The sequence below is a fragment of the Zingiber officinale genome, chromosome 4B, assembly GCF_018446385.1.
Source record: "Zingiber officinale cultivar Zhangliang chromosome 4B, Zo_v1.1, whole genome shotgun sequence".
Lineage (NCBI taxonomy): Eukaryota > Viridiplantae > Streptophyta > Magnoliopsida > Zingiberales > Zingiberaceae > Zingiber > Zingiber officinale.
This window is the reverse complement of record NC_055993.1, coordinates 132,287,823-132,312,829: the sequence shown is the minus strand read 5'-3', so window position 1 is coordinate 132,312,829 and position 25,007 is coordinate 132,287,823. Positions and strand designations below refer to the sequence as shown.

The window sequence follows — 25,007 nt, the reverse complement described above, 5'->3', positions numbered from 1 at the left end:
CTGTGTTCCCTTGTCTCGTGGCATATACATGTTTACTTATCTGATGCATTCTACGGAGCAATTCCAGGAAGAATTGATAATTAATGTACCATTCTCCTTAATTTCCTTTCTTTTTCTTTTACTTCAGGTACGTGATCATCGCACCATGCATATATGCTTTGTTTTTACTATATAGCTAGCCTACGTTGCTACAACAGTCAAGCTAATCATCGATTAAGTTTGTAATTTCTCGTAGTAGCACGAACTCTCTTTACGACTTTGCACAGAAAAAAGGAAAAAGAAATTATATAAAGAAAATTAAAATGCCATGAATTTCAACTACTTAATCTTTGATGCATGAGAAGCGCGCCAGCTAGCTAGCTAGCTAGCGTCGTCTCAAATGGATTAAAAAAAATGAAAGAATCAAAGCTGTTCTAGAGGCTGGCGGCGGCGGCGGCATCGGCGGCTACATTAATCCCACAATTACAGGGCACTCTGCAACTGCAGGAGGAAGAAGTACCGGCGACGAACCTCGACGAGAACGTATAGTAAAAATGGTCGGAGGAACCGTCCTCGTCGTCGTCGTCGTCGTCAAGCGCAGCCCCGAATCCATTACGATCGAAGTTTCTGGAGTAGCTCAGAGGATCGTACTGGCAGCCGAAGGCGGTTGATTTGGTCATCGCCACGGACAGCATCTTGCTCTGCCTCCTTAGTTTCCTCACCAGCCTCCCCAGGCCGCAGTTCGGGCCGCTGCGCTGCAGGTCACCGGGGCCTGAGCCACCACCTGATCGGTAACTGGCGGAGCGTGCTCTCCGGCCGAAGAAAACGTTCACGGACGCCATCTCTCTCTCGACGGCCCGACATGAAACAGAGGGAGAGAGTTTTATAGCGCGTGCTTGAAGCCATGTGACCGAAACACATGGCTTTGGAGTTTGGAAACGTTTCCTTCGCCACATGCAGGATTTTGACCAAGTCAAAAGATTCGTAGTGGGCCCGCAACAATATTTTGATACCGTTGCAGGATAATTAAGTCGCCGACAAGACCCGTTGCAAATTATTATAACAACTAAATGACTACTATTATAATAATTTTAACTTTTATAAAGTGAACTTAATCAACTTTAATAATATTATCTTGATAAATAATTTATTTAATATAAAAATACTTTATGTATAATAATTTTAATCAAATTAAACTAAAAAATTATATATTTTTTTAATACACTATAGCAACTATTGTATGATTATCACGACTGTATTTAAATAAAAATATATTCAGTAAAAAAATATAGTAAAACATCGTTTTAACTTTTTAAAAGTAAAATATTCTTTTTTTAATGATTCTAATAGACATGTACCTGATCCGATTCGACCTGGAGTAGGGGATCCGGTTAGCAGATTGAAACCATAATTAGCCTGACGTTAGTCAGGTCGGTTACGATTCAAAGCTCAATTAACTGGACCGGTTAACAGACCAACAGTTCTATGTTTTTAAATATAGATGATGGATTGATGGTGCAGGACTTGCCGTCTAGATCCCCTATTCTATATATATATATATAGATGAGACAATAAATCATTTATAATTATAGTTGAATCGTAATTGTGATCTGATCATAATTGATTATGATTTTTTTTTAAATTTACTGTTCTTTCATGTTATAATTTGGATCGGAACAGATGATCTAAAACTACTTGGAGGCTGCCCCCACTTGATGTCAGATTATCTGGTCACTTGTCCATCATCGACGGCCTTCGGACAGCCTTCGGACATCCGTCTTGACCCAATTATAATTTGGAGGACGATGAATCTAGGAGAGATCATAAATAATTATGATTAAATCATGACCACAATCCGACCATAATTATAAAAGATTCATTTCTAATCCACTATTTTATGGATCCGAAGATTTACAAACTCAAACCCAGTCTCATGGTTGAAAATCAAATACCCGATCCATCTAAACTATAACATATTAATGATTGATGATTCATTAATTAATTAATCAATAATTTTTACGGTATAAAAAGAAAAATAAGAAAATAAATAATTTTTTCAACTGATAATAGTTCTTTTATACTAGTAGGATTTAAAAAATAGAGGAAAAAAAAAGTAAAATCAATTCTAACCGTTAGACATAATTCTTACCATTAGGGCAGAGGATTTTTATTTTTTAAACTATTCATATTATTTAATTATTTTCCATTATTATTTAAATTCTATGAATAAATAGAGAGTTCATTTATCATTTCCATATTATATTTTTTATTTTCATATTTTAATTCTAAAATTTTAATAACTTTTGACTTTATTTCTCTAATTATAATAAAAAGAGGAAGCACATCATCTGATTTTGAAGATGTAAGAAAATCCAAATGAAAATTATGATTTACGATATTCAATTTACCATAAACTCAAATAAATTCCGATATTTGAAATACAAGAAAATACTGATAACGATACTTCTAAGATTTATGATATTCTTTTAAAATGATAAAGAATACATAAATGACTTAAATAAATGTAAGTTATTTTTAAATTTTTTTATAAATTTATAATTTTTAAAAATAATAATAATTTTAAACCATGGTCGCCTATGAATCAAACATTGAACTAATAATTTTAAACCATCAAACTGTTGATTCCAAATGAAGTAAATTTTAATAATTCAAAATTGTATTTTAAAATATATATATATATATATATATATATATATATATATATATATATATATATATATATATATATATAAAATTGTTATCCTACGGACCTTTTGCTACGGAATCATACGGACAAACTCACGTGGCATATCTTTCTCCTATTTTTCCTCATTTTCTTTTCCTCTCGTCGCCGCCGAAGCCTCAAGCCTCGCGATCCTCCTCCTCTCCGCCACAGCAGTCTCTCGCCGCGCCTGCTCTCTCTCTCGCCGTGATCCTCCTCGCCGCTATAGAAGTCTCTCGCTGAAGCTTCGAGATCCTCCTCGTCGCGCCTGCTCTCTCTCCCTTGCCGCGGCCTGCTCTCTCTCTCTCCTCAGCCTGCTCTGTCTCTCTCGCCGCAATGCTCACCGCGCGCCCCCCGCGCGCCCCCCACCCGCCCCCCCCCCTCGCCGGCCACCTGCCCACCGCCCTCCCCGCCGCCAAAGAAGTCTCTCGCCGAAGCTTCGAGATCCTCCTCGCCGCGCCTGCTCTCTCGCCTCAGCCTGCTCTCTCTCTCTCTCTCTCTCCGCAATGCTCACCGCGCGCCCCCACCCGCCTCGCTGCTACCACCTGCCCACTGCCGACGGCCTTCGGCCGCCTGGACCCACCCACACTATAGCCCAGGGGGTGAATCCGTCGGGGATTGCGACATGGATTCCGGCTGTTGCCGCCTGCCCACCACCGAGTTGAGAGGAAGTCTCGGCAGCGAGGGGATCTAGTCGCGCTGGATTTCGGCCACGATCACGAGGGTGGCTGGCGCGAGGAGGCGCAGCGAGCTTCGGTTCGGCGAGAGAGAGAACGCCTCTATTAGCTTGTCGCCGTGAGTCTTGGCGGCGAGGAAGATCGCGAGGCTTCGGCGAGAGACTACTGTGGTGGCGAGGAGGATCGCGGCGAGAGAGAGAGCAGGCGTTGCGAGAAATTGCAGTGGCGGCGAGGAGAAATGCGAGGCTTTGGCGGTGACGAGAGGAAAAGAAAATAAGGAAAAACTGCTGTGGCGCGATAAGAAATAACGAGAAAGATATGCCACGTGAGTTTGTCCGTATGGTTATGTAGCAAAAGGTCCGTAGGATAACAATTTTGTATATATATATATATATATATAATTGTTATGCTACGGACTCTACCTTGTGGATTGTTACGGACCAACTGTCATGTCATATTATTATTATTTTTTTAATATAATATTTTCTCTTTCGTAGTTTTTTTTTTCTTCTTCGTTCTCGTTGTAACGAAGCCAGGCTCAATGCGCCTCGTCGCCGCTGGTCACCCGCCTGTCCGTCGGCCGCTTGACCACTGCCTCCGCTGCTCGGATTCCAACGCGATTGCGACCAAAGGCAGGCGGTCGGAATCCAGACGCGATGGCGCTAGAATCTGGACACGAAGGCGCCAGAATTCGGACGCGATGGCATCGGAATCTGGACACGATGGCGTCGGAATCCGGACACAATGGCGTCAGAATCTGATCGCCTGCCCAACACGACCGCGATAGCGCTGGATCATGGCTGGAATCGAACTGAGAAGGAACCCAATCTGGCGCGATCGCGGCCGAATTCCGTATGCTATCGTGACTGGATGCGATCGCGCCAGATTTCGGGCAGATCGCGACCGGATTCCGGCACGATCGTGGCCGAAATCCGGCGCGATTAGATCCCCTCGCCGCCGAGACTTCCTCTCAGCTCAGCGGTAGGTAGGCGATAGCAATCAGAATCCATGCCGCGATCCCCGACGAGTTCATCCCCCGACTATAGTGTGGGTGGGTCCAGGCGACCGGAGGCCCTGGAGGTGGGCAGATGGCCGACGACCGGGCGGGTGACGAGCGCATGAGGAGGCGCGATGGGCTGCTTCGGTTCCGCAAGAACAAAGGAAAAAGAGAAGAGGAAAATATTTTATGAAAAAAAAAAATGACGTGACGAGTGATCCGTATCATTCCGTAGATAAAAGTACGTAGATTAACATTTCTCTCTCTCCCTCTCTCTCTCTCTCTTTCTCTATATATATAATATTTAAGCAACCTCTAATCTCTCTTGAAATAACTTTTTATTTTATTTTTCCTAATAACTTCACATGTTCAACTTATCATTCTCATCTATCTCTATAGATTTAACTTTCTATTACTTCCCAACAATCTCATGCTCGAGAATCCATCCATACGCCATATACCTCTCTTACATGGAACTCCAAAAGCTCCTATTGATTTTGATTCTCATTCCTTTTTTTTTTCCTAGCAATGATATCTTCATCAAGGTAACACTAAACATTTTCCTTTAGTTGGAATTCCCTGGAATTTAAGATTGTGCCTGTAAGGTTGATTCAAGTATCACCAACACATCCCCAACCATGCTCCAACTAAAGGGAGAAACAACAGCATTCGATTATTATCGCCGACGAAATTTATTCCTATAACCTGTCAGTTGAAACTGTTTTCCTAGAGATGCCCGAATTAGAAGATCCAGGCATCATCGGTGCTCGCTGCGAACCCTTCGAGCCAGGTCTGATGAATGTGTACCAAGCTGAAGCTGCCTGGGCTGTCGGGCTGATGACATAGATGAAACCCAAGCAGGTGAGTTAGATGAAACACAAACTTGATACATAAAGTATTGGTAACTATCGGTTTAGTTTACCTTTGAGTTGAGTACAAAGGTAGTGACGCAACCATTTCGCCCTTCATCTGTGAAAGGAGTCTATGTAAGGCCTAGTAAGTAAAAATATCAAAGCATTTCTAGCGAGATGAGAATAGTCTTGAATTATTGCAAAAGTTCTGGATCCGAAATATTGCAAAAGCATTTCTAAACACAATAACTTTTACATAATCACCAACGAAGTTTGAACTATTTAAACACGAGCTTGTGGCACTTACAGGCACAAAACCACTGATGTTTTTGTTCTGTAATTGTTGCACCATTTCAGTTCCAACTTATCTAGTATCACTGGTAGTGTGCATTTTAGATTTAGCTAATATATTTTGGGTGAACTGTTGTTCTCCCTTGATCTTTTCCCAAAACAACAACAACAACAGCAAAATGGCAACAGAATTCAAGGTAAATTTGTAAGTATGTAATGTGATATGTAGCATATTACTTGAGTTGCAATGGCATAATTGTGAAACTTGACACAACAGTGCTCATAACAAACTTGACTCGAAGAATCTTACCATATGTTATGAAATAGGGAATTCTATAAACAGTGTCATTGAATCTAAAGAGATTGGCATTACTTATTGAGGATTTTTAATTACAAAACAAAATAGCTTCACGATTTAGTCAAAATTATCAATATATTAATTTAATTCATAAGAAGGAAATAGACAATTTACTTTGAACTACTTACAGAACACCCAACGCCCAGTTATTTTAAGAATAAATTAACATTTTTATTATGTATATTTTCTTAGAAAGCCTTTAATTGAACAAGAGGCCCTTAAAAGTTGTTTATCCAAATAACACTAACCTAAGTTGCCTTTATAGAACAGATATATATTAGGAACTAAATCACAATTTTTGTGTTCTAAACATAAAACATTCAAAGATCAAATTACCAATAAATAAATGTGGAGAAAAGAAAACACAGACACTTAGAGTATATAAATTATAGACTATAAACACTTACCAGTTAGTTCCCACTTATCAAACTTTACAAGCAATGTGTCTGAACCAATCTTTGAAGTGAATGCTCTATCTACCCACACTAGGAACTTTTTACCTTGTTTATCACCGTAGTATGGTCTAAGTGTGTCTATCCATTCGTGGAGAGGTTGTTCAACTCCAGATGGATGGATAATAGTCCCACTTGGATGCTGTTATGCAAATATTCAAAATTAGCAATTATACACACTGGTACTCTTTGCGAAAGATTTATCATACAAAACCTGGAACCTGATTGTATAAACTAAAAGGCCTCAGAATCAAGCAAATGGATAAAATCAAAAAGGATTTCAGAATTGAAGAGAAAATGTCTCTTAAAAGAAGAAAAAAAATATCCAAAAGAACATAGATGGCAAGCCTTAAAAGATGTGAGATCAAGGAGATAATTGTACTTGTTGCACTTACACATATTGTCTTCAAACTTTGGATAAATGATTCATAATTTTCAGCTGCAGCCTGGCGCCACCTCTCATACGCAATGTAAAGTGTAACTAGTATAATTGCTGGATTAATATCTTCTGGCTTGTAAGACAAGAGATCCAAACTATCTCTTGGAGAGATATTAGGACCTAGCCCAAAATGGGCAATAGCTTCAATAATACCTGCAGCACACCTTTCGGTGGCATGAATTATCTTAGAATTTCCTTTTGCATTTTCAGCATGCCATTGCAGTAACTCCTCTTGGGCATTGCTGACCTGAGATTTGAAGTGATATGTTTAATTGATTTTAAAGCATTACCTGAAATAATCATCAACTAGAAGAGAACAGTTAAAACTCTCAAACCACTAACCATGACACCATAAACATCTGAAATGCTAAATAGCTCAGCATCATTCCCGGAATCACCACATGCAAGAGTGTTAAGTGGCAGTTTTCCAGCTTCCTTGAATTTTTTGAGCAAGTATGAAAGAGCTTCACCTTTGCCAGCGCCTTGTGGTAATATGTCAAGATCAATACCACCACTGTAGATTATTTTTACATCTAGCTGTTAGCAACAAATGTGAAAAAAAGATGAGATAAATCATGGCATCAAGACTTGAATATAACAACTGATATATTCCGCACGAAAAAAATCTTACCCCGCGGCTTTTGAAAATGCCTGGAAGTGATTTTAAAACCTCTTGAGCATGCCCTTTATCCACGTAGAAGCTGACCTTGTGTGGCCTCTGCTCAGTTTCTGGCTGAATGCATAAAAATCCATCACACTACGACATATGCCCTAGTTGATATATCTCGTTTTGCATTCAACAAATATCAAAGGTTACCTGAAGCTTTAACTGGGGAAATTTTCCTGCTTCCTCAAGAGCAATGTTCCTATTCCATGCTTTATTAAGGACAACTTCCCATCCCTCATCAGGTACCATGGAGTCACCATAAGTGATCTCGGTGCCCACTGACATTATTGTTATATCAGGTGTTAATAGTGGTTTCTCTTTCCTTAGCTGCTTGTAAAGTGTGGGTGATCTCCCGGTCGAGAATACTAGCAGGGAATTGTGGCGGTAAATGGACTCCCACATAGCATTGAACCTAAGCAACGACGTGTTCTCAGGGTCATGATGATCTACCTGCAAACACAAAAACCGTCCAAATTCAGTAAAAGATGAACATAAACAAAGCCTTCGTTGTACGCATTCATTGGGAATGTAGACTACACCATCGTGTGATCGAGATCCGAAACAATCATGAGACGAGCAGGGGCACTGAACCTATCCATTTCCTTGTAAGCCTATAAAACATAACATGAGCTCATTATCATCGAAGTATTCCTCAACTAAATCTCACTGCCCAAAGAAATGAACTTTCGAGCAGCAACAGCCACATATAAACTTCTTACTCCTTAAACATTCTACATATCCATAATTAAATTTTCTATAGAAAACATCCACTCTGCAAAAACTGAAAAACTCAGAGGAAGAGTTGACATGCTCAAAAACAAAAAATTAGGGGATTCAATGACAAATCCAAAACCTATCAGCATAAGAAGCGGCATGCGATTGGAAAAGGAGCAACTGCAATACGGTATGGAGGAAGGAGATTACCAGAGAGGACATAGCGTGGGTACACCGAATCCGAAGCTGGGGACGTTCCGTGCGGAGGAGATGATAGGTAAAAAAGCTGAGATCTTTAGCTCCGTTCGCTCTGGGCGAGGAGAATGGATAGATCACACGAGGGGAGGAAGAGGCAGGACGATGGCAGCGGACTGGATCCGAACTGTTCGGTCGAATGCTTCTTTGAATCAAAGCCATTCTTCGCCTATCGACGCCGCATCGAATCGTCCCTGTAAATAACCGATTTAATTAATCAAATCAAAATCAAATTCCAGAAGAAAAAAATGATTAATTAATTATTTTAGCTGAATTTTAAATAAAGTATAAATTGTAATATAACCATCCGTGTCGTCACGTGATCATCACGTGCCTACAATAGGATAAGGGAAAACACATTCCGATTTCCCTTTTCCATTCTCCCTCCCTTTCTTCTTCGAGAGGAGAATGGCAGCCTTCGGCTCGGCGTACGCCTCTCCTTCTTGCTCCTCATCTCTTTCGTTTTCCCACGTCTCCCCTTGCTTCTTCAGATCAGCCTTCGTCTGCTTCCACAGGCCCTTCCGGGCCAGACGCCAGTCTCTCAGCAATTCCCATCCCACTGCCGGAAACGATGAACAGGTTTTTTGCTTATTCTTTTGTCCGTGTGGATTTAACTTTTACACTAGTAAAAATTCGGTCTTTGTTTGTAAATTGTGTTAAACTTATCTCCTTGATTGGTGTTGCAGGTGGAGGGGGTTTCTCAGAAGAGGTTTCCAGGGAGAGGGAAGGACGAGAAGGCGTACTTGCCACCTGACGGTGGTAGAGGAGATGCAGGACGGTCGCAGTCTCATTCTCAGTCGACTGTGTTCAAGTCGATTGCTACGCAGAAAAGAGACACGCGCGCGGTTTATGATCTTAAAGATCAGCAGGCATGTCAAAGTTCATGTTTTTTTTTAATCATTTCAATGCAAGGTGAATTCTAGAGTAGATGGATTAAACGTGAGTTACTTGCTCATGAATATCATGAATTGCTTTCATTCGGTGGTCTGATTTGTTGAAATTAGCATATCGATTTACACATTTTTCATGGTCACTGATGGACATACTGCACCTCAATTCTTTAACAGGCTGACAACACTAGAAATCTTCAAGACTCAGATTTCCTTAATGCGGTGGTTAAGGTAATCCTTACACATCTTTGACTGTTTTCTTTAATGATAGACATAATGGCGCATTACATGTTGCATAAATATACATTTTTACTTTATCAGAAACTACATGTAAAGGATATCCCCCAATATGTTAGAGAATTATCTATACATATTGACGTTCATGCGCCATTAGAGAGAAGTAAGATTCCCTTGGAAGTTATTTCCAAGTGTTTAGACTTCCTTGTTAGCACTCCTCAAAGTGACAACAGCTGGATTATTGAAATAAGGTGTTCAAACACTTTTGCTATATGGGGATTTATAACTCACTTTTTAAATGCATCTGAAAATATGCTTCCCTACAATATGCTCTAGGTTACAGTAAATGTGTTTCTGTTTACATACAGAATAATAAAAAAACTTCCTAACATTTCTTAAGGTTACAAATGATAAATTGTGAACTGTATTATGCTATCCAATTCTGAAATTTCCCTCCTAATAAATGTAAGATAAGTCTGTGGTTTTGTAGATCTAAGATTGCAAACTGTGTATAGTGGAACAATAAGTAAACAAATGTCTCTATCACTTAACAATAAGGCTTCTCTGACTTATACTTGACTCCTGAATCATCTCAGAATACTTTAGTTTCATAAAACCAAAAGAGTATCTTAGTTTCACAAAACTGTCACTGTACTATTGGTATAAGTCATTGTAACTTTTGCCCTTCTCTGGGATTTTTGGTTGTTGTTAAAGGTATTGGTATCAATACAGTTATTGACATAGTGAGTTTAGTTCTACATTGGTATTTCATGTTTAGAATTTTATCATGAGTCCTATATATAAGTATAATTATAATTATCCCATTAGAATGCAGCAATATTTTCCCCCCAGATTTTACATGCTATAAGAGCTGCTTTTTAGGGCAAAAGATTTTAGAAATGTATTCACTTGAGCAGGAGGTTACCATCCTCCCCTTCCCTCTAAACCCGTCCCTCTGGCCCCCACCTACCCCCAAATCTTCCTATCTCTCCACCCATCTTTATTATCCACATAAGCCACCACTGCCCATTCAAGAACCCACCTTCACATGAGCTTTGTTGCTCTTTTTGTAAGCCTATTGGTCATTGCACTTGATTCCTTGTGCACTGATAGAGACTGATTTGAGGAGCAACGTTGGGTCCTCCCGCACTCATCCTCATTGTTTGCATGACCTTTGTATCTTATCTAGCAGGTCATGACTGCTACTAGCAATCACATTGATCAATCAATCCTCTTTAATGCACAAAACTTTGGTGCACAATTTCTTCTGGGCACCTTTGCCCTTGGCAAATCCTCTGTGATCGTTAATGTGACCTAGCTTCTTTGCATTTATGATGAGCACAACCCAGGCTTTCCCCTATGCTCACAAGCAATGACCACGTGTCGTGATCTCCCAACAACTTCCTGTGAGCCATCTGCATGTCATAGGTATGCTTGCTTCCTTTTTCTTGGGCACTGTCAATGCTTTCACTGACTGCGCATGATTGGACTTGACTCATGTCCTTGCGCACCATCTGTTCTCCTTCTTCATGCGATCTAGTCTCTTTGCCTTCTCAGTTAAGTGTACTCTCCAGGTAATAGTCGATTGATAGTTGTGCCCTTTATTGGTGAAACTCAGGTACAATAGAAGCATGGAAATCCTACGGTCTGCAAGTTTTTTATTTTTATTTTATTTTTATTTTTTTGGTTGTTGCTTTTGCCACTGCTGCCTTCTTGAAGAATGTCCTCCACATATGTCTACGCTGATTCAATTCTGCATAAATCAGTTGTCCTTGTCCCTATCAAGCATGTACTTTGAGGAGCCTCTCTTCTAGTAGATTTGTTTAGATCTATGTTGAGCCTAAACGTACAAACCCCTTTCCAGCAAACAATCTACAGTCTGTAGGCATTCATCTTCCGCAGGCTATTTGTGGCACCGGTAGGTATTTTTAGTTTTTGCTCTCTTCACTTCTTAGCACATCTATTTTTTACTTCCTGGCTCCCTTTTATAGCATATCATATTTTATCCTATTTGCCTGCTGCATAAGAGTGCTAAAAGCTAAGTGGAACCTGATTAAAGAAACACCCTCTTGTTCTCATTTTGCTGTCTAACAAAAGCTTGAGCTGTGCTACTGGTCTATCTTCCTTTCCTCTAAGATTGTCAAGTGTTTTCCTTTTCCTTCAGCCTATTGCATGCTGATGTAATCACTGGTTTAGGGAGAAGCCTACTCAAAAATTAGTTCGTGAGATTTCTCTCCATCCTTTTTTCTTTATCCTCTCTCTTTGTTGATGTTCTGATTTAAGGTTGAAGACATAGTTGGATGTGTGTTGATCTGAGCTCGAAGGGATCGTTGACTGCATGGTACATAAACTTAAATTTTATTTCATTTATGGATTGTGTTTCTCATTTATTCTTGTCATGTCTAGCCTATCTTTTTTGCTTAGAAGAGTTTCTCTGGTTCATATAATGAGTTGCACACAGATAGTATCTATGCTCAGTAGTGGAATTAGTATCAATAGGGTTATTGATGCAGTGGCTGTATCCCCACATTACATTTTGATATAGAGTTTTATCATGAGTTGTATAGATACATGTAAGTATCCCAATAGAATTCCATACAAATTTTATTTCCCCAAATTCTACAGTAATTTTATCTTCGGATGCCGATGCTTACTTGAACAGAGCTAATTATTCTGGATATTTGACAAGGGCACAGGCAAAAGTTTTATGTTATGAAATTCAAAATGGTTATAACCTGGAGGGGTTTTGAAGTGGCTAGTTATGTTTATTATGGTTTTTTTTTTCAGTAAATAGATTCTGTCACAAATATTATCAAGCAAATATTCTTTCATATATTTCCAGATGTGTGTATATAAAATTTTTTATATCTTGCTATTTTGTTCAGGTTTATTGCACTCATACTGCTCCTGACTACTCACTTCCTTGGCAGAAACAACGTCAATTTACCAGCACTGGGAGGCATGTTTTTATCACTAGATTTATGGTTTATTTCTTGAAGTATCATTAGCAAAGTGATATGGTATTTCTCTAGTACACTGCCAGCCTGTTAACCAATGTATTCCTCATATTAGATATTGGCCATTGAGTGACCGTTAAAAAATGTTATGTGAATGTACTCTGGTTTTAGTTTGTAGTCTCAAGCCAATAGGCTTCCAATATGTTCTAGATTACACCCAGATAGTAATGATCGGAGTTGTCAAAAGCACATGAAGCGCTTGCTTAAGCGCAAAGTGCAGCGAGGTGCAAGCCTTGCGCTTCCGAGTATTGGCATTAAATAGATAATGCTGGTATTTTTGGTTGCACACCTCCTTGCTATGCTATAGTATTGGCATCATCATTCAAAATATACTACTGTTTCTGGCCCACTGTTTCATCATAGAAGTACGTCTTGCTTATCATACTATACCAACCAAGATTGGTACTCTTCTTCAGAATCAAAATTTGCTAACAACATTGGGCTGTAAAGTACGGTATAATGTGCACTAGTACATCTTTCATATCATAGCATACTGACCAACTTTCCCCTTTTTTTTTTGCGCTTGCTGATATTTAACCAAGTGGTGTACTATCCTGCACCCCATGCATTGTGTTACATATTACGCGTGTTGCTTGTTACCATATCACAGGTGGTGACCACCTGAAATAGGGTGGTCCAGTGGTAAAAGAATGACCACACTACCTAGTAAAAAATGGTTTCATACCATATATGTCATATGGATGCACCTGATGTCCCCTTATCACATTTTTCGTTAATTAGCTTAGTAGAAGTATTATGAGAACTTGTTTTTGGTTGGCGCAACGGTAAAGTTGTTGCCATGTGACCATAAGGTCACGGGTTCGAATCCTGAAAATAGCCTCTTGCAAAAAGTAGGGTAAGGCTGCATACAATGGATCCTTTCCCGGGACCCCGCATGGTGGGAGCTTCGTGCACCGGGTTGTCCTTTTGTTTGTGGTTGGTGTGACAGCTCTTTAGGAGGATTCCTATTTTTCATATAAATTTGAGTCGGTCAAGATAGCATCAGTACTATCTTTATTAGGCACAGAAGATAGGATGTTCTTAAGTTTTTATTTACTACTTTTCCTCTTTGTTTTGAGTTTCTGGTGATTATCTTTTACTAAAATTTGGCTAAATGCCTTAACACATTGTCATTTTTTATTCTTTAATTAGCAATGATATGCAAAGCATTCTTCCAACATAACCTTGTATCCTTCATCTTCTTTTTCCCTTCTTGTTTAGTTTTTCTCACTGTAGTCAACATAGACTCTCTAGTCTTCTCTATATATGATTCCATGAAAAGTTAAGAAACCAATGACATATCATTAGTTAGTTTTTACAGTGCTTTATTATAATGTGATGGGAAAAAAGCTAAACTAATTTTTGTTTTTCAGTGCTTTCATGATTGGTGATGGGAAACTTTTGACTAATGCTCATTGTGTAGAACATGGCACTCAGGTATCTTGTGTTCAATATTTGTGTGAACCAGAATACATTCTCATGAAGTTGGTTGATATAGTTTAACTTGCATGAAGGATTTATTCCTTTGTTATTATCATTGTCAATGCTTTGTTGCACTTAGTGTTATGCATCTTTATTTACAGCTCTTAAAATTTTTAAATACTATCAGTAGTTTACCTTGAGCAATGTGAGTCATCTATAGATTCTTATTTCATGAGATTATTTCTTGCTAGTTTTTGGTTTAGCTGTTAAAGACCAAAAATACAATGCCATCCACTGCTTAAGAGCATATCACTAAAAAGAAATCTTGAGCAAGCCAAGCAACTCCACCATCCAGCTTATGAGACTTAGGCATTATTGATTTATGTTCAACAGTATTGAAACCATTTACTTGTCAAGTACATGAGTTTATCAGGATGTGCATATTAAGAACTATGACTTATATATGTTTCTTATTTTGGAATGGAAATTTTTTACTATAAAATTGGTTTTCACCTTTGTTTTGTATTTCTTAGAACTGCAGCTAATGTTTCCCTATTATAGTTACTATTAAGGTTTATGCTCTCAACAGGTCAAAGTGAAGAGAAGGGGGGATGACACTAAGTATGTGGCCAAGGTACTTCTTCATCTGTGTTGAACCTTCTAAGATGGCATATGTGAGTGCAAGATGATATGAGAATCAGCATGATCAGCACCTCCATTATGGCTATTATCTGTTCTATGGATGGTTTAGATTGATTTTAATTGACTTTAATTCACATGTACACATGATCAACAATTCAAAAAGTTCTGTGATACTGGCAGTGCCTATCAGTGTTGATATGGTAATATTTTAGTGTGATGCTTGCACAATGTTACTCCGTATATATCCTTGTGCACTTGTGTTGTTGATCTTTCATAACATATTTGCCTGCTGGTGCATGGTATAACTGTGATATTATATGCACCTCATGTGCATTAGAGTCAATATATAAACCTAAAGTACCTAATGTGGGATTAAACTCCATTACATGACTCAAAATACTCTAATAACTTGAATACTCTTAACTGTTACAAAGCACAGTGGGAAATTCTTAGGTCCGTGCTTTGTGAGAATTATATTGTGATAGAGCTTGCAATTGGAAATCATCAGTCTTTTTCTTCATTTATATTTGCAAATAGCATCTTAAAATCTTCTGTTAAATACTTATTCCAGGTTTTTATGAATGTGTTTGCAGTATGTTCTGTAATCTTTTTGAGAACTATTGGTAATATTTTAGCATAGCTGGTATTGATTTTCTATATACCTCCTTTCCTTTAAAAGCATTAGTTCTTCTTACTATTTTCTGAACTTGACTTCTCAATCTTTGGTTACCAAATTTCTCAGTAACCTGATTTACAGGTCTTAGCTAGAGGCATAGAGTGTGACATTGCATTACTTGCAGTTGAGAGTGAAGAATTCTGGAAAGGTGCTGAACCACTTCGTTTTGGTCAATTGCCATGCCTTCAGGTTGCTGTTGTTCATGAATTGCAAAAATGTTGCTCTTCCTTCATGATAAGCAAATTTTCCATAAGTACTTTGTGTTTCTTTTGATGGAACTGGGTATTAGCCCTTCTCCAGTTGTTCATTGAATTGGCTTAATTATTTTTTAATTCCTATAAGCATTTTGCTTCAATGATACAACATATGACTGTTTTTTTAATCCCTGACTTGCAGGATAATGAAGAGCTGGAAAATTGTAAATAACTGGCCTACCCTTCTATATCTGTAATTTTGATGAATTAAGTGTATCAAAATGCCATAATTAGCCTTTTTGTTCATCAAAGCAAACTCCAGTTACCAAGTTTGATAGATTGCTTGTGGTTCTTGTCACATAGTGGTTAGGTATTTATCCAATGTGAAGAAAGTGAGGAAATTTTATGTTCCATTTTGAATCACTGGTAGGTGATGGGCTATTATAATATAATCTATAATGTTCTTGCATAAGGCAACGTACTCCATGTTTCTCCAAGTGAATTTATGCTTTGCCACTTGCAGCATGTTTTCTTTTGAAACAATAAAGATATTGATTATCCACACTTGAATTTTATCAGTGGTAATATGTACTTTTGGTATGCCAAGTCTGTATTTGTTGTCAAATCTTTATGTGATAAAGTGTGATCAAGTAGAAGTTCAGTTGTTGCAACAGTTGACATTTTCTAAGGCTCTCTTTTCTATAGGGTTATTTAATCTAGTTGTTCTTCCATAATTCATCAAACTAACAAGTTATATGATACACAGGATTCAGTAACTGTTGTAGGATATCCACTTGGTGGAGATACAATCTCTGTGACAAAGGGTGTGGTATCACGAATTGAGGTTTGATTTCATGAAATTGTGATCATAAGCTTTTAGTATTTTTTTGGTGAATTTTATATTCTTGCTGAGATTGTTTTATAGATGATAAATTGCTGACTTAGTGTTATCAATTTTAAGTTGGTTGAAAATTTTAGAACATGGTGTCCAAATGAGTTTTTTAATATTAATCACTTTTTTTTTGCTTCTGTTTCAGGTTACGTCGTATGCTCATGGATCCTCTGATCTGCTTGGTATTCAGATTGATGCTGCAATAAACCCTGGTTGGTAACTCAACCTAGTTTCCTTGCTAGAAAGATAGCATTTTATTTTTTAGATAGTTGGATGTTATTGCACCACTTTCTCTGGCAAGGTACAGATATATTCTTGTAAAAGCATATTAATGTTGTCAAAAGAAACGTACTTGTTTTGCAGGAAACAGTGGTGGTCCTGCCTTCAATGATCGTGGTGAGTGTATTGGTGTGGCATTCCAGGTATTCCTTCTGCTAAATCTGCCTTTTATTTTCCCTACTTTATCTATTCCAAACTTTTCAAAAATCTTTTATAGATTAACTTTGTCCCAGAATAATGTTTAATGGAAATGCATCTGAGTACTGCTTTTGCACCTAAATTAGCATTCTACCTTCTTTCATATCTCACTAGATATTTCATTTAGGTTTTCAGATCCGAAGACACTGAAAATATTGGATATGTTATTCCAACCACTGTGGTTTCTCATTTTCTTGATGATTATGAAAGAAATGGGAAGTATACTGGTAAGCTGACATCTGAAAGATTCTATTTTGATAGATCTAGTTCAGAATGATTGTTAGATCTAATTATCTAATGTTTTCCACTAGTTTGATTGGAGTTCCTAGCTAATTGATATAGAGAATGCAATACCTCTGATACTTATGGCTATTCTGATTAATCTGTAAGTATGCTAGTTAGACTACCTAGGTCCACTTCACGTGTCTATGACTTGCGTCTTCATAAAGATTTAAATTTATACCTTTGTCAGTTTGGTTGTTGAATTAATTCTTTGTATGTTATTTATGGTAATATAGGTTTTTTTTTTGCTTCTCACATCATATTGGAGTTATTCACTTTAATAAATGCATGTATAGATTAGGGGTGCAAATGAATCAAATCGAGCCGAATAATATGAAAATATTGATATTTGAGTTCAAGCTCAAAGAATATATATGATATTCGAAGCTCGAAAATACAAATAATTTTGTCTCGAGCTTGATTCGAAATAAAATTCGAGCTTGAGTTCGATTTGAATTGATCGAACCTTGATTTGAGCATATTCGAAATGACTTAAATTCGAATTTGGTTCGAATTATTCGAATCTTAATTTGAATATATTTAAGTTAAAATTATGTAAAAATAATTAGAATTCAATTCGAGTTCGGCTCGCGAGCGGCTCGTGAACAATCTAACAAAATATTATGGGTTCTAATTCGGCCCGAAAAAATTATTGAACATGTTCGAGTTCGGCTCGAATTCAATAATTTCGAATACGAATCAAATATTTTTTGAGCTAGCTTGAAAAGCTCGCAAATTGGCTTGATTCGTTTGCACCTCTAGTATTGATGCGCATGTGTGTGTGTGTATCATATTTTTTTTTATAAATGACAGCTTTTTTTTTTTTTGGCAAAATTAGGATTTCCTTCTCTTGGGGTATTACTTCAGAAATTGGAGAATCCAGCATTGCGGGCATGCTTAAAAGTACCTTCTAATGAGGTATTTATGTTGATTTTCTAGAAGTCTTCAAAGCCTCATAGTTAAACACTATCCTATTGCTTAAAAAAAAATTATATTTGATTACACTTGTTCCTTTGGTCCATTTAATTCCTTTATACATCATCAGAATATCAGAATAGTATTTTCTAAAAGCACATTATGCCAATTATTTGTATCTACATCATAATAATATTTAAAAAAAAACACATTACATTAATATCTATTTTCAGAAATGAGCCATAGTTAGAAGTTAGAACAATAAGTGATTCAGCTAGAGTCTAGAATAGGTAAATCCTATTTCATTTCTTATAATGTCATTATGGTTCCCGTTGTCTTTCTCAACCAGTATCTTAATTCCTAACTTTTTTACTTCATCCAAATGAAGGTTCTATAGGTTTCATTTCGACATATTTCCTTCATGGTCTATATTGTAATTATTTCAAATATAAACTTGATCTGTGGAACTGGAGCATATAGTCCATCATCACATCCTTCTCTCAGCAACTGTAGCTCTTTCTATATGTCATTCTGATTGCCTTGTTTGTCTATCCATAAACTACAGCTACCTACTCATTTTGTACAATTTTCTTTTGACCGTCATGGAACTGCTGATTCCCCTCTTCTTAACCATCTCTTACAAAACCTTATCCGGTAATAGTTCATCCATTCTCCATTCCCACTGGCAACAAACTGTGATGTTTGATTTTTTTTGTCTTTGATTGTTTCATCCATGTGCTGAAGGTGTAATTCTACAACATATTTATGCCTTGTCATGTTGCTACTACTGTACATTGTTTCCTTGTATCTTGAAGGGCGTATTGGTTCGAAGAGTTGAACCCACTTCGCCAGCTAACGATGTTCTCAAGGAGGTATACTCTGCTCACCAACACGAGTATTGTGCTTGTGCTAACATAAGATTAAAGAAATCCTTCTTTCCAGATATTATTCTGAATTATCATGATCATAACATAAAACAGATGTGTTTATAGGGTGATGTGATTGTAAGCTTTGATGGCGTTCAAGTAGGGTCAGAAGGAACTGTTCCATTCCGTTCAACAGAGCGGATTGCCTTTCGCTATCTGATTAGTCAAAAGTAAAGACAGGTTCTTCATGTGTTTTAACCGTAGATGACCACTAACATTGAATTCTGTTATTTTAGTCTGTTTTATAACTTGCCCTTTTCCAGTTCATTTAAACAAATTTGTGACACCCTCCAATTTGTTGGTATACCTAACAATTCAATTCTCAACACACACTGACTCAATATTATACATGATTTTCATGACTTGTATCTGACTATTGTATAATCAGGATACTTTTTTCTGATACAGCCTAATTAGTTGTTCGTAATTGATGTTCTTTTGTGTATCAGATTTTCTGGTGATGTTGCAGAGCTTGGGATCATCCGAGATGGGACCTACATGAGAGTTCAGACTGTTTTGGAGACTCGGGTGCATTTAGTAAGCAGCAGAACTTTTATTGTTACCTACATAATTAAGTGGATGTTCCATAATTCATAGACCATGGTCAAATTCAGACTGAGATGACTTTTGCACTATAGGTGCCATTTCACATCGAGGGAGGTCAACCTTCATATCTAATTGTTGCAGGCCTTGTATTCACTCCTCTCTCAGAGCCTTTGATAGAGTAAGCTTCCCATTTTGATATTTCTTCAGTTGGTCATCTATACGTTTTTTGTTGGTTGCTTGGTATTCACATCTAATTTTACATGGCAGAGAGGAGTGCGAAGACTCCATTGGGGTAACCTAACAAACTACTTGTTGCTTATTCATACTTGTTAATCTTACCCTGTTAAACTTGAAGGTAATTATTTTTTTGTCAGCTTAAATTGCTGGCAAAGGCTCGATATTCTTTGGCAAGGTTTAAAGGTGAAGAAATTGTGATACTGTCTCAGGTTTGTTGACACATGGTGCCATTAGTTAAGATTACATTCTTTGTTGTTATTGGAAAGTAAACCAGATGGATTGGAGTCCATCAGGGACTTTCTACCATCGGAGGAACTTACTCTTTTCACGTAAGCACGAGAATAAGGAATTTTTACGAGTCTGGTGCTTCTTTTTGAAGTCATTATATTTTGATTTGACCATACTCTTATTAGATCGAATTCTACTTTGTCAGCTGCTTCTGTATTAAGTCAACACTGTCACTGTAATATCACCCGGTGTCATACTGGCCTTAATCCTTGGTCGTATAAGATCTTAATGTTCCTTTTGTGAAAAAAATCTCTATGATTCATGTATTCTTTTCTGCATAGGTTTTGGCCAACGAAGTGAATATTGGGTACGAGGATATGGGGAATCAACAAGTAAATCTCCTACCTTTGCTGATTGATTATCACTTCCATATTGCAGAACTCAAACTAAGCCTCCTGTAGGTGGTGAAATTCAATGGCACTCCAATAAAAAATATTCGACATCTCGCTCATCTAGTGGACTGTATGTATCTTTGTTCATTTTATATATAGCCTAGTCAGTCTGCTGTCTCGCCTATTCATTTACCACCTTATACTTACACATTTTGTTTACCCTTTCATTTTTGTACTATCAAGCTTGCAAAGACAAATACTTGATATTTGAATTCGAGGACAATTTCCTAGCTGTTTTGGATCGAGAAGCTGCATCAACTGCTGGGCCATTGATTCTGCAAGCTTATGGGATTCCCGGCAAAAGGTCATCTGATTTGTTGGAGCCTTATATAGACTCCGAAAAAGATGATGGAATACCAAATCAAGATATTGGCGACAGCCCTGTGTCGAACTATGAGATTGGATTCGATGGTCTCTTATGGGCATGAACTTCAATGGTGCAATTCTTTCAAAACAGATTTCTCATGGATAAACAATGCTACATCAGAGTGATGAATTTCTCATGCCAGCGACTTCTTTTCCAAAGATAGCGAAAGGTGGGGCATGCCGTGCCACTGAGTTGCTATACAGCAGGCTAATTATTTGCAATCAACGCAGCGCAGCTGGTGACTTGGATCACAAATGGCTGAAAGAATTTATTCCAGCATTCTTCGGGATCGCCTCTGATTGCTGGAGTTGTTTTTCTTTACCCATTCCTTTTCAATTCTTAATAAGGAATTTGCTATTGTCGATTCATATTGTAGTTACTTTATTACGAGAGAGATTCAGGCGACAAGTTTTATTCCTGAAAAATGTCCCCTAATGTACCTTTCCTGCAACATATTAATTGAGCTACTTATTGTTTGGGTAGCAAGATTGTTGTTTTTTTTTCTTTCTGTTTTTGTTAATCCATGTGTCCGGCTTTTGGAATCGATTAATCCTGGAGGTAGCGGTCAGCATCTCAGGGCAGTTAGGAATAGACTTTCTGAAAGAAATTAATTTGCAATGTGTACCAATTAGGAATTGACTGGGTGTTTGATTAATTGTTTTAATGGGATTTGTCATTCCCTTCTTGTGCTGGGTACTATATTATAACATTGAGACGTTCAATAATGCTTGGGATAAATATAACTCAACTAAGGTTACGTGATCTTTAATTATGCATTAGCAATTATAAGTCTTCACGAATTGGTACGAATTGGTACTTGTATGGATAATTATTTTAATAAATTTTGGGATCAATTTTAAAAGGGTGTAAAAATATTTCGTTCTCCTCCATATAAAAGATCATTAAGTTAGGATAAATGTCTTCTATTTTGAAGGAATAGTTAAGGTGACGGTTTTATTTTTTTATTTAGTTTTTTTTTTTATTCTAATGTGTTAGCAATTATCTTTTGTAAAACAAGTCAAATTTTATGTTTGCACAAATTTGTTTGATAAAATAATCAAATTAAGTTTGAAATAGTTGTTCGCTGTTCAAATTTAAGATTGTAAATGAATCAAGTGTTTGTGAACAAATTTGATGTTCGGCTTAGTAAGAGCTTGTTTATGTTCGTTCAATATACATAAGATTAATTAAACAAACAAGCTTGAACAAGTCGTTAAGCTAAATAAACAAGCTTGAACACATATGTGTTCAGCTCGTTAACGTTCGTAAACAACGTTCACGAACCATATTCATTAATAAAACTCTTTTTAAAATGCTAAATAAATAATAAAATAAAATAAAATAAAATAAATAAATTTAAATTATCAAGCTCAATAGTCAATTAAACAACTAAAAATTTCAAACAATCAAATAAACTTGAATTGAGAGCTTGATAACATCTAAACGAACCAAATTCAAATCAAGCTCAAGCCCAGTTTAAATTGAGAGTTTTATAACATTTAAACGAATCAAGCTTAAGCCAAGTTTCAAACAAACTCAAGCTCATAAAAAATAAATTAAGTCAAGCTTGAACACTCATTTCAAAAACTTGATTTATTTTAAGCTCAGCTCGGTTCGATTACCTTATCAAATAAATTTAAATACTCAAAAACTCAGCTCAACTCGATTTGACTTGTTTATAGCCATACTCAAATTTATCTTTAGTTGGCGAGTGCATTTTGTTCCGAATCATCAAAAAGTAATTATTCCAGTAATTAATTCAACAATTCAATCTTCCACGACAATTTCCCCAAATACTGATAAATCTATACCAGAGACTTAACTATAATAAATAACAAACCCGGCCAGATCCAATCTACTAATTAAAGTCTACGAGCGCCGGCCATGGCCAGCACCACCAGCGCCACGTAAGCTACAGCCGCAAACATCGACAGGACGATGGCGGCGTTGACTCGCGCGCAGAAGCCGCCGCCGATGTCGCAGATCTTCTCCCATCCGGCCAACCTCTGCTGCCCTTGCTCCGCCACCACGCTGATGGCGGCCGCCGCGCCGTTGCCGGAGAAGAGGAGCACCACCGCCGCCAGGTCGGCGACGGAGAAGGGCAGCGACATGGAGGACACCCCGCCGCCCGCTTTGTTGCTCATCATCAAGGTCAACGCGAGGTTGACCACCGAGTAACAGAACACAAGCACGTTGACCACCACAAAGTAGCTGCAGTTACATAAAATCTAATTAATTAATTATCTTTTTAAATTAGATATTATCGCTAATATACGCCGTTTTGTTTCATGCACGTACACATAGGCCGCCGAGTAGGTGGACTTGGTATGCACGGAGAGGCTCGTGAAGACACCGGTGATGGGATCGTTGATGACGACCGTGGTGGTTTGCCGGGCGGCGCCCATGACGACGGCAGAGATGAAGGTCAGAACAATCGCGGCGACGCGGAGGATGTTGGGCAGCAAGCGCGCCGAGCTCGGCGGCGGTGCGCCGGAGGCGTATGGCCGGCCGGCGGGAGGCGCTCCTTGTGCCACATCGAAGCCAGGCCTGAACTGGGACTCCATCTGTAAAGGAAAGGGGTAAGATAATAAACTTATTGATGTTTTGATTTGTCCTCGAGGCTGCTATACAATTTATAAAAGTATTTCCGTGTACGGTCCATTGACAAATTAATAAAACAGCAATACTCGGTCAATTAATGTATATATTAATATCATCAACTAATTAATTAATTATACTTTCACTCAATTAACTTCATTGAATTTCATAGAATTTCATAGAATTTTACTATCGATCAGAGAAAATCGAGGAAGCTCGTTTGAGTTCGTTCGTTTATTTTACTGAGTCAAGTTCGAGCTCGATTTCGAGCTCGATAGTTTTATCGAGCCGAGCTCAAGCTTAAGGATATTCGACTGGTAAACTCGCGAACATATTCATTTAGAGGCTCACGAGCTCAGGCTCGAGCTCGTCTCGTTTAAAGATCTTGAGCTCGGCTTAAAATGAGCTCGACTCTCGAACATGTGTTGAGTTTTTATTATTTTAGTTGTTAGGTTTATTGAATATTCATTCAAATGAGTTTTCAAGTTCACTTAACGAGCCTGTAAAATGAGTCTTAAAACAAGTTAAAAAAAAAATGAGTTCTAAAACGAGTCTAAAAATGAGCTTAAGCTCGTTTAACGAGTTAGACTCGTTAACTATGATAATCGAGTTAATAACAAATCGAGTTTGAACTATTCACGAGTTTGATAATTCTAAAACAAGCCGAAATCGAGCCTTGTGATAAAGTTCGATTCAAGCCCGAGCCGATCCCGAGCTCGAGCCTGAATATAACTTAAATAAATTGAACTCGAGTTTAATATTGTTCAACTCGATTCGATTCCTTTACCTCTCTTCAAAAAAAAAAAAAAAAAAAAAAAAAAAAAAAAACTTGTCAAACTCCTCCTCTAGTTATTTGATGATGAATTATAAATTGATCTATGATTTATCTTTTTTTCAAATTGGAGGACGGATTGGGAAAGGACGCTATAAAACAGAGTGAGTGGAGAATACGTTACAGGCTTACAGCTCATAGTCTGGACCGGACTTTGTCCTCCAGCAGTAGGAAACAATGAATTGAATGGTAGTTACGTTGAAGAATGAGTGGGATTTGGAAAATTAGGCATTGGTACGTTCTGAATGTACTGTAATTGTAATATAATTAATTCTTTCTTTTGCCCTTGTTTGATTAGGTGAGTGATGTCATGTGTTTCTTTTCTTTATTTTGGCTGGTGAAAATAGAAGTCGAGTCCACGTACGTGAAGAGGATAGATATCCAATTAAGAGGGTTTCAAAGTCAACTGGAGTGTAACAGAAGCAATCTAACTAGATTAATTGAGTCTGGCCAAAGTCAAAGTCTCAAATAGCAGCGCTTACGCGTTTGGAATCGACACTAAATTCGGTGGTGGCATTAATGCAGTGGAGATGGAAAGAATTAGGTTGAAAGAAATCGGGAACTACGGCCGTTGACTTGAAAGGAAGTCAATGACCATTGAGATATTAGTGGTATTCTCGTGGAGCGGCAGTTCGTTAGATTAGATTCGGCCACAACAGGCCTAGATTGCCCCTTGTTAATCAATTGACGATATTTATTTTTAAAAAAGTGTCAGAGAGAACAATCGTGTGGAGTTGAAGAATTAGACATAATGAGTCAAGTGATCGAAGTTTAA

General features: G+C 37.7%; 4 protein-coding genes across 5 annotated transcripts; 1 reads left to right on the top strand and 3 right to left on the bottom strand.

Moving 5' to 3' along the window:
* Nucleotides 1-265: 265 nt before the first annotated feature.
* Nucleotides 266-839, bottom strand: LOC121977985. Its single transcript, XM_042530381.1, has one exon. The coding sequence runs from the start codon at nt 819-821 to the stop codon at nt 414-416; it is 408 nt and encodes a 135-aa protein (XP_042386315.1). The 5' UTR covers nt 822-839; the 3' UTR covers nt 266-413.
* Nucleotides 840-4,879: 4,040 nt separating this feature from the next.
* On the bottom strand, nt 4,880-8,609 carry LOC121976813 (sucrose-phosphatase 2-like). Of its 2 annotated transcripts, XM_042529174.1 has the most exons (10): nt 8,358-8,609; nt 7,973-8,044; nt 7,584-7,883; nt 7,398-7,499; nt 7,109-7,303; nt 6,920-7,013; nt 6,723-6,808; nt 6,283-6,469; nt 5,298-5,344; nt 4,880-5,209 (listed from the first exon to the last, which is right to left on the bottom strand). In XM_042529174.1, the coding sequence occupies exons 1-10, from the start codon at nt 8,562-8,564 to the stop codon at nt 5,117-5,119; spliced, it is 1,383 nt and encodes a 460-aa protein (XP_042385108.1). In that variant the 5' UTR covers nt 8,565-8,609; the 3' UTR covers nt 4,880-5,116. The 2 variants fall into 2 exon arrangements, with proteins under 2 accessions (XP_042385108.1, XP_042385107.1); XM_042529173.1 differs by having other exon boundaries at nt 6,723-7,013; nt 8,358-8,607.
* Nucleotides 8,610-8,768: 159 nt separating this feature from the next.
* On the top strand, nt 8,769-21,393 carry LOC121976812 (protease Do-like 2, chloroplastic). Its single transcript, XM_042529172.1, has 21 exons — nt 8,769-8,981; nt 9,089-9,271; nt 9,470-9,523; nt 12,415-12,488; nt 13,920-13,983; nt 14,558-14,602; nt 15,368-15,475; nt 16,247-16,324; nt 16,518-16,584; nt 16,736-16,794; nt 16,977-17,076; nt 17,970-18,049; nt 18,862-18,918; nt 19,039-19,142; nt 19,422-19,509; nt 19,611-19,696; nt 19,786-19,810; nt 19,893-19,964; nt 20,325-20,375; nt 20,445-20,505; nt 20,619-21,393. Exons 1-21 carry the CDS (start codon nt 8,811-8,813, stop codon nt 20,861-20,863), a joined length of 1,872 nt encoding a protein of 623 aa, XP_042385106.1. The 5' UTR covers nt 8,769-8,810; the 3' UTR covers nt 20,864-21,393.
* Nucleotides 21,394-22,532: 1,139 nt separating this feature from the next.
* LOC121977984 (CASP-like protein 1E1) lies at nt 22,533-23,394 on the bottom strand. Its single transcript, XM_042530380.1, has 2 exons — nt 23,101-23,394; nt 22,533-23,013 (listed from the first exon to the last, which is right to left on the bottom strand). Exons 1-2 carry the CDS (start codon nt 23,364-23,366, stop codon nt 22,665-22,667), a joined length of 615 nt encoding a protein of 204 aa, XP_042386314.1. The 5' UTR covers nt 23,367-23,394; the 3' UTR covers nt 22,533-22,664.
* Nucleotides 23,395-25,007: the final 1,613 nt, after the last annotated feature.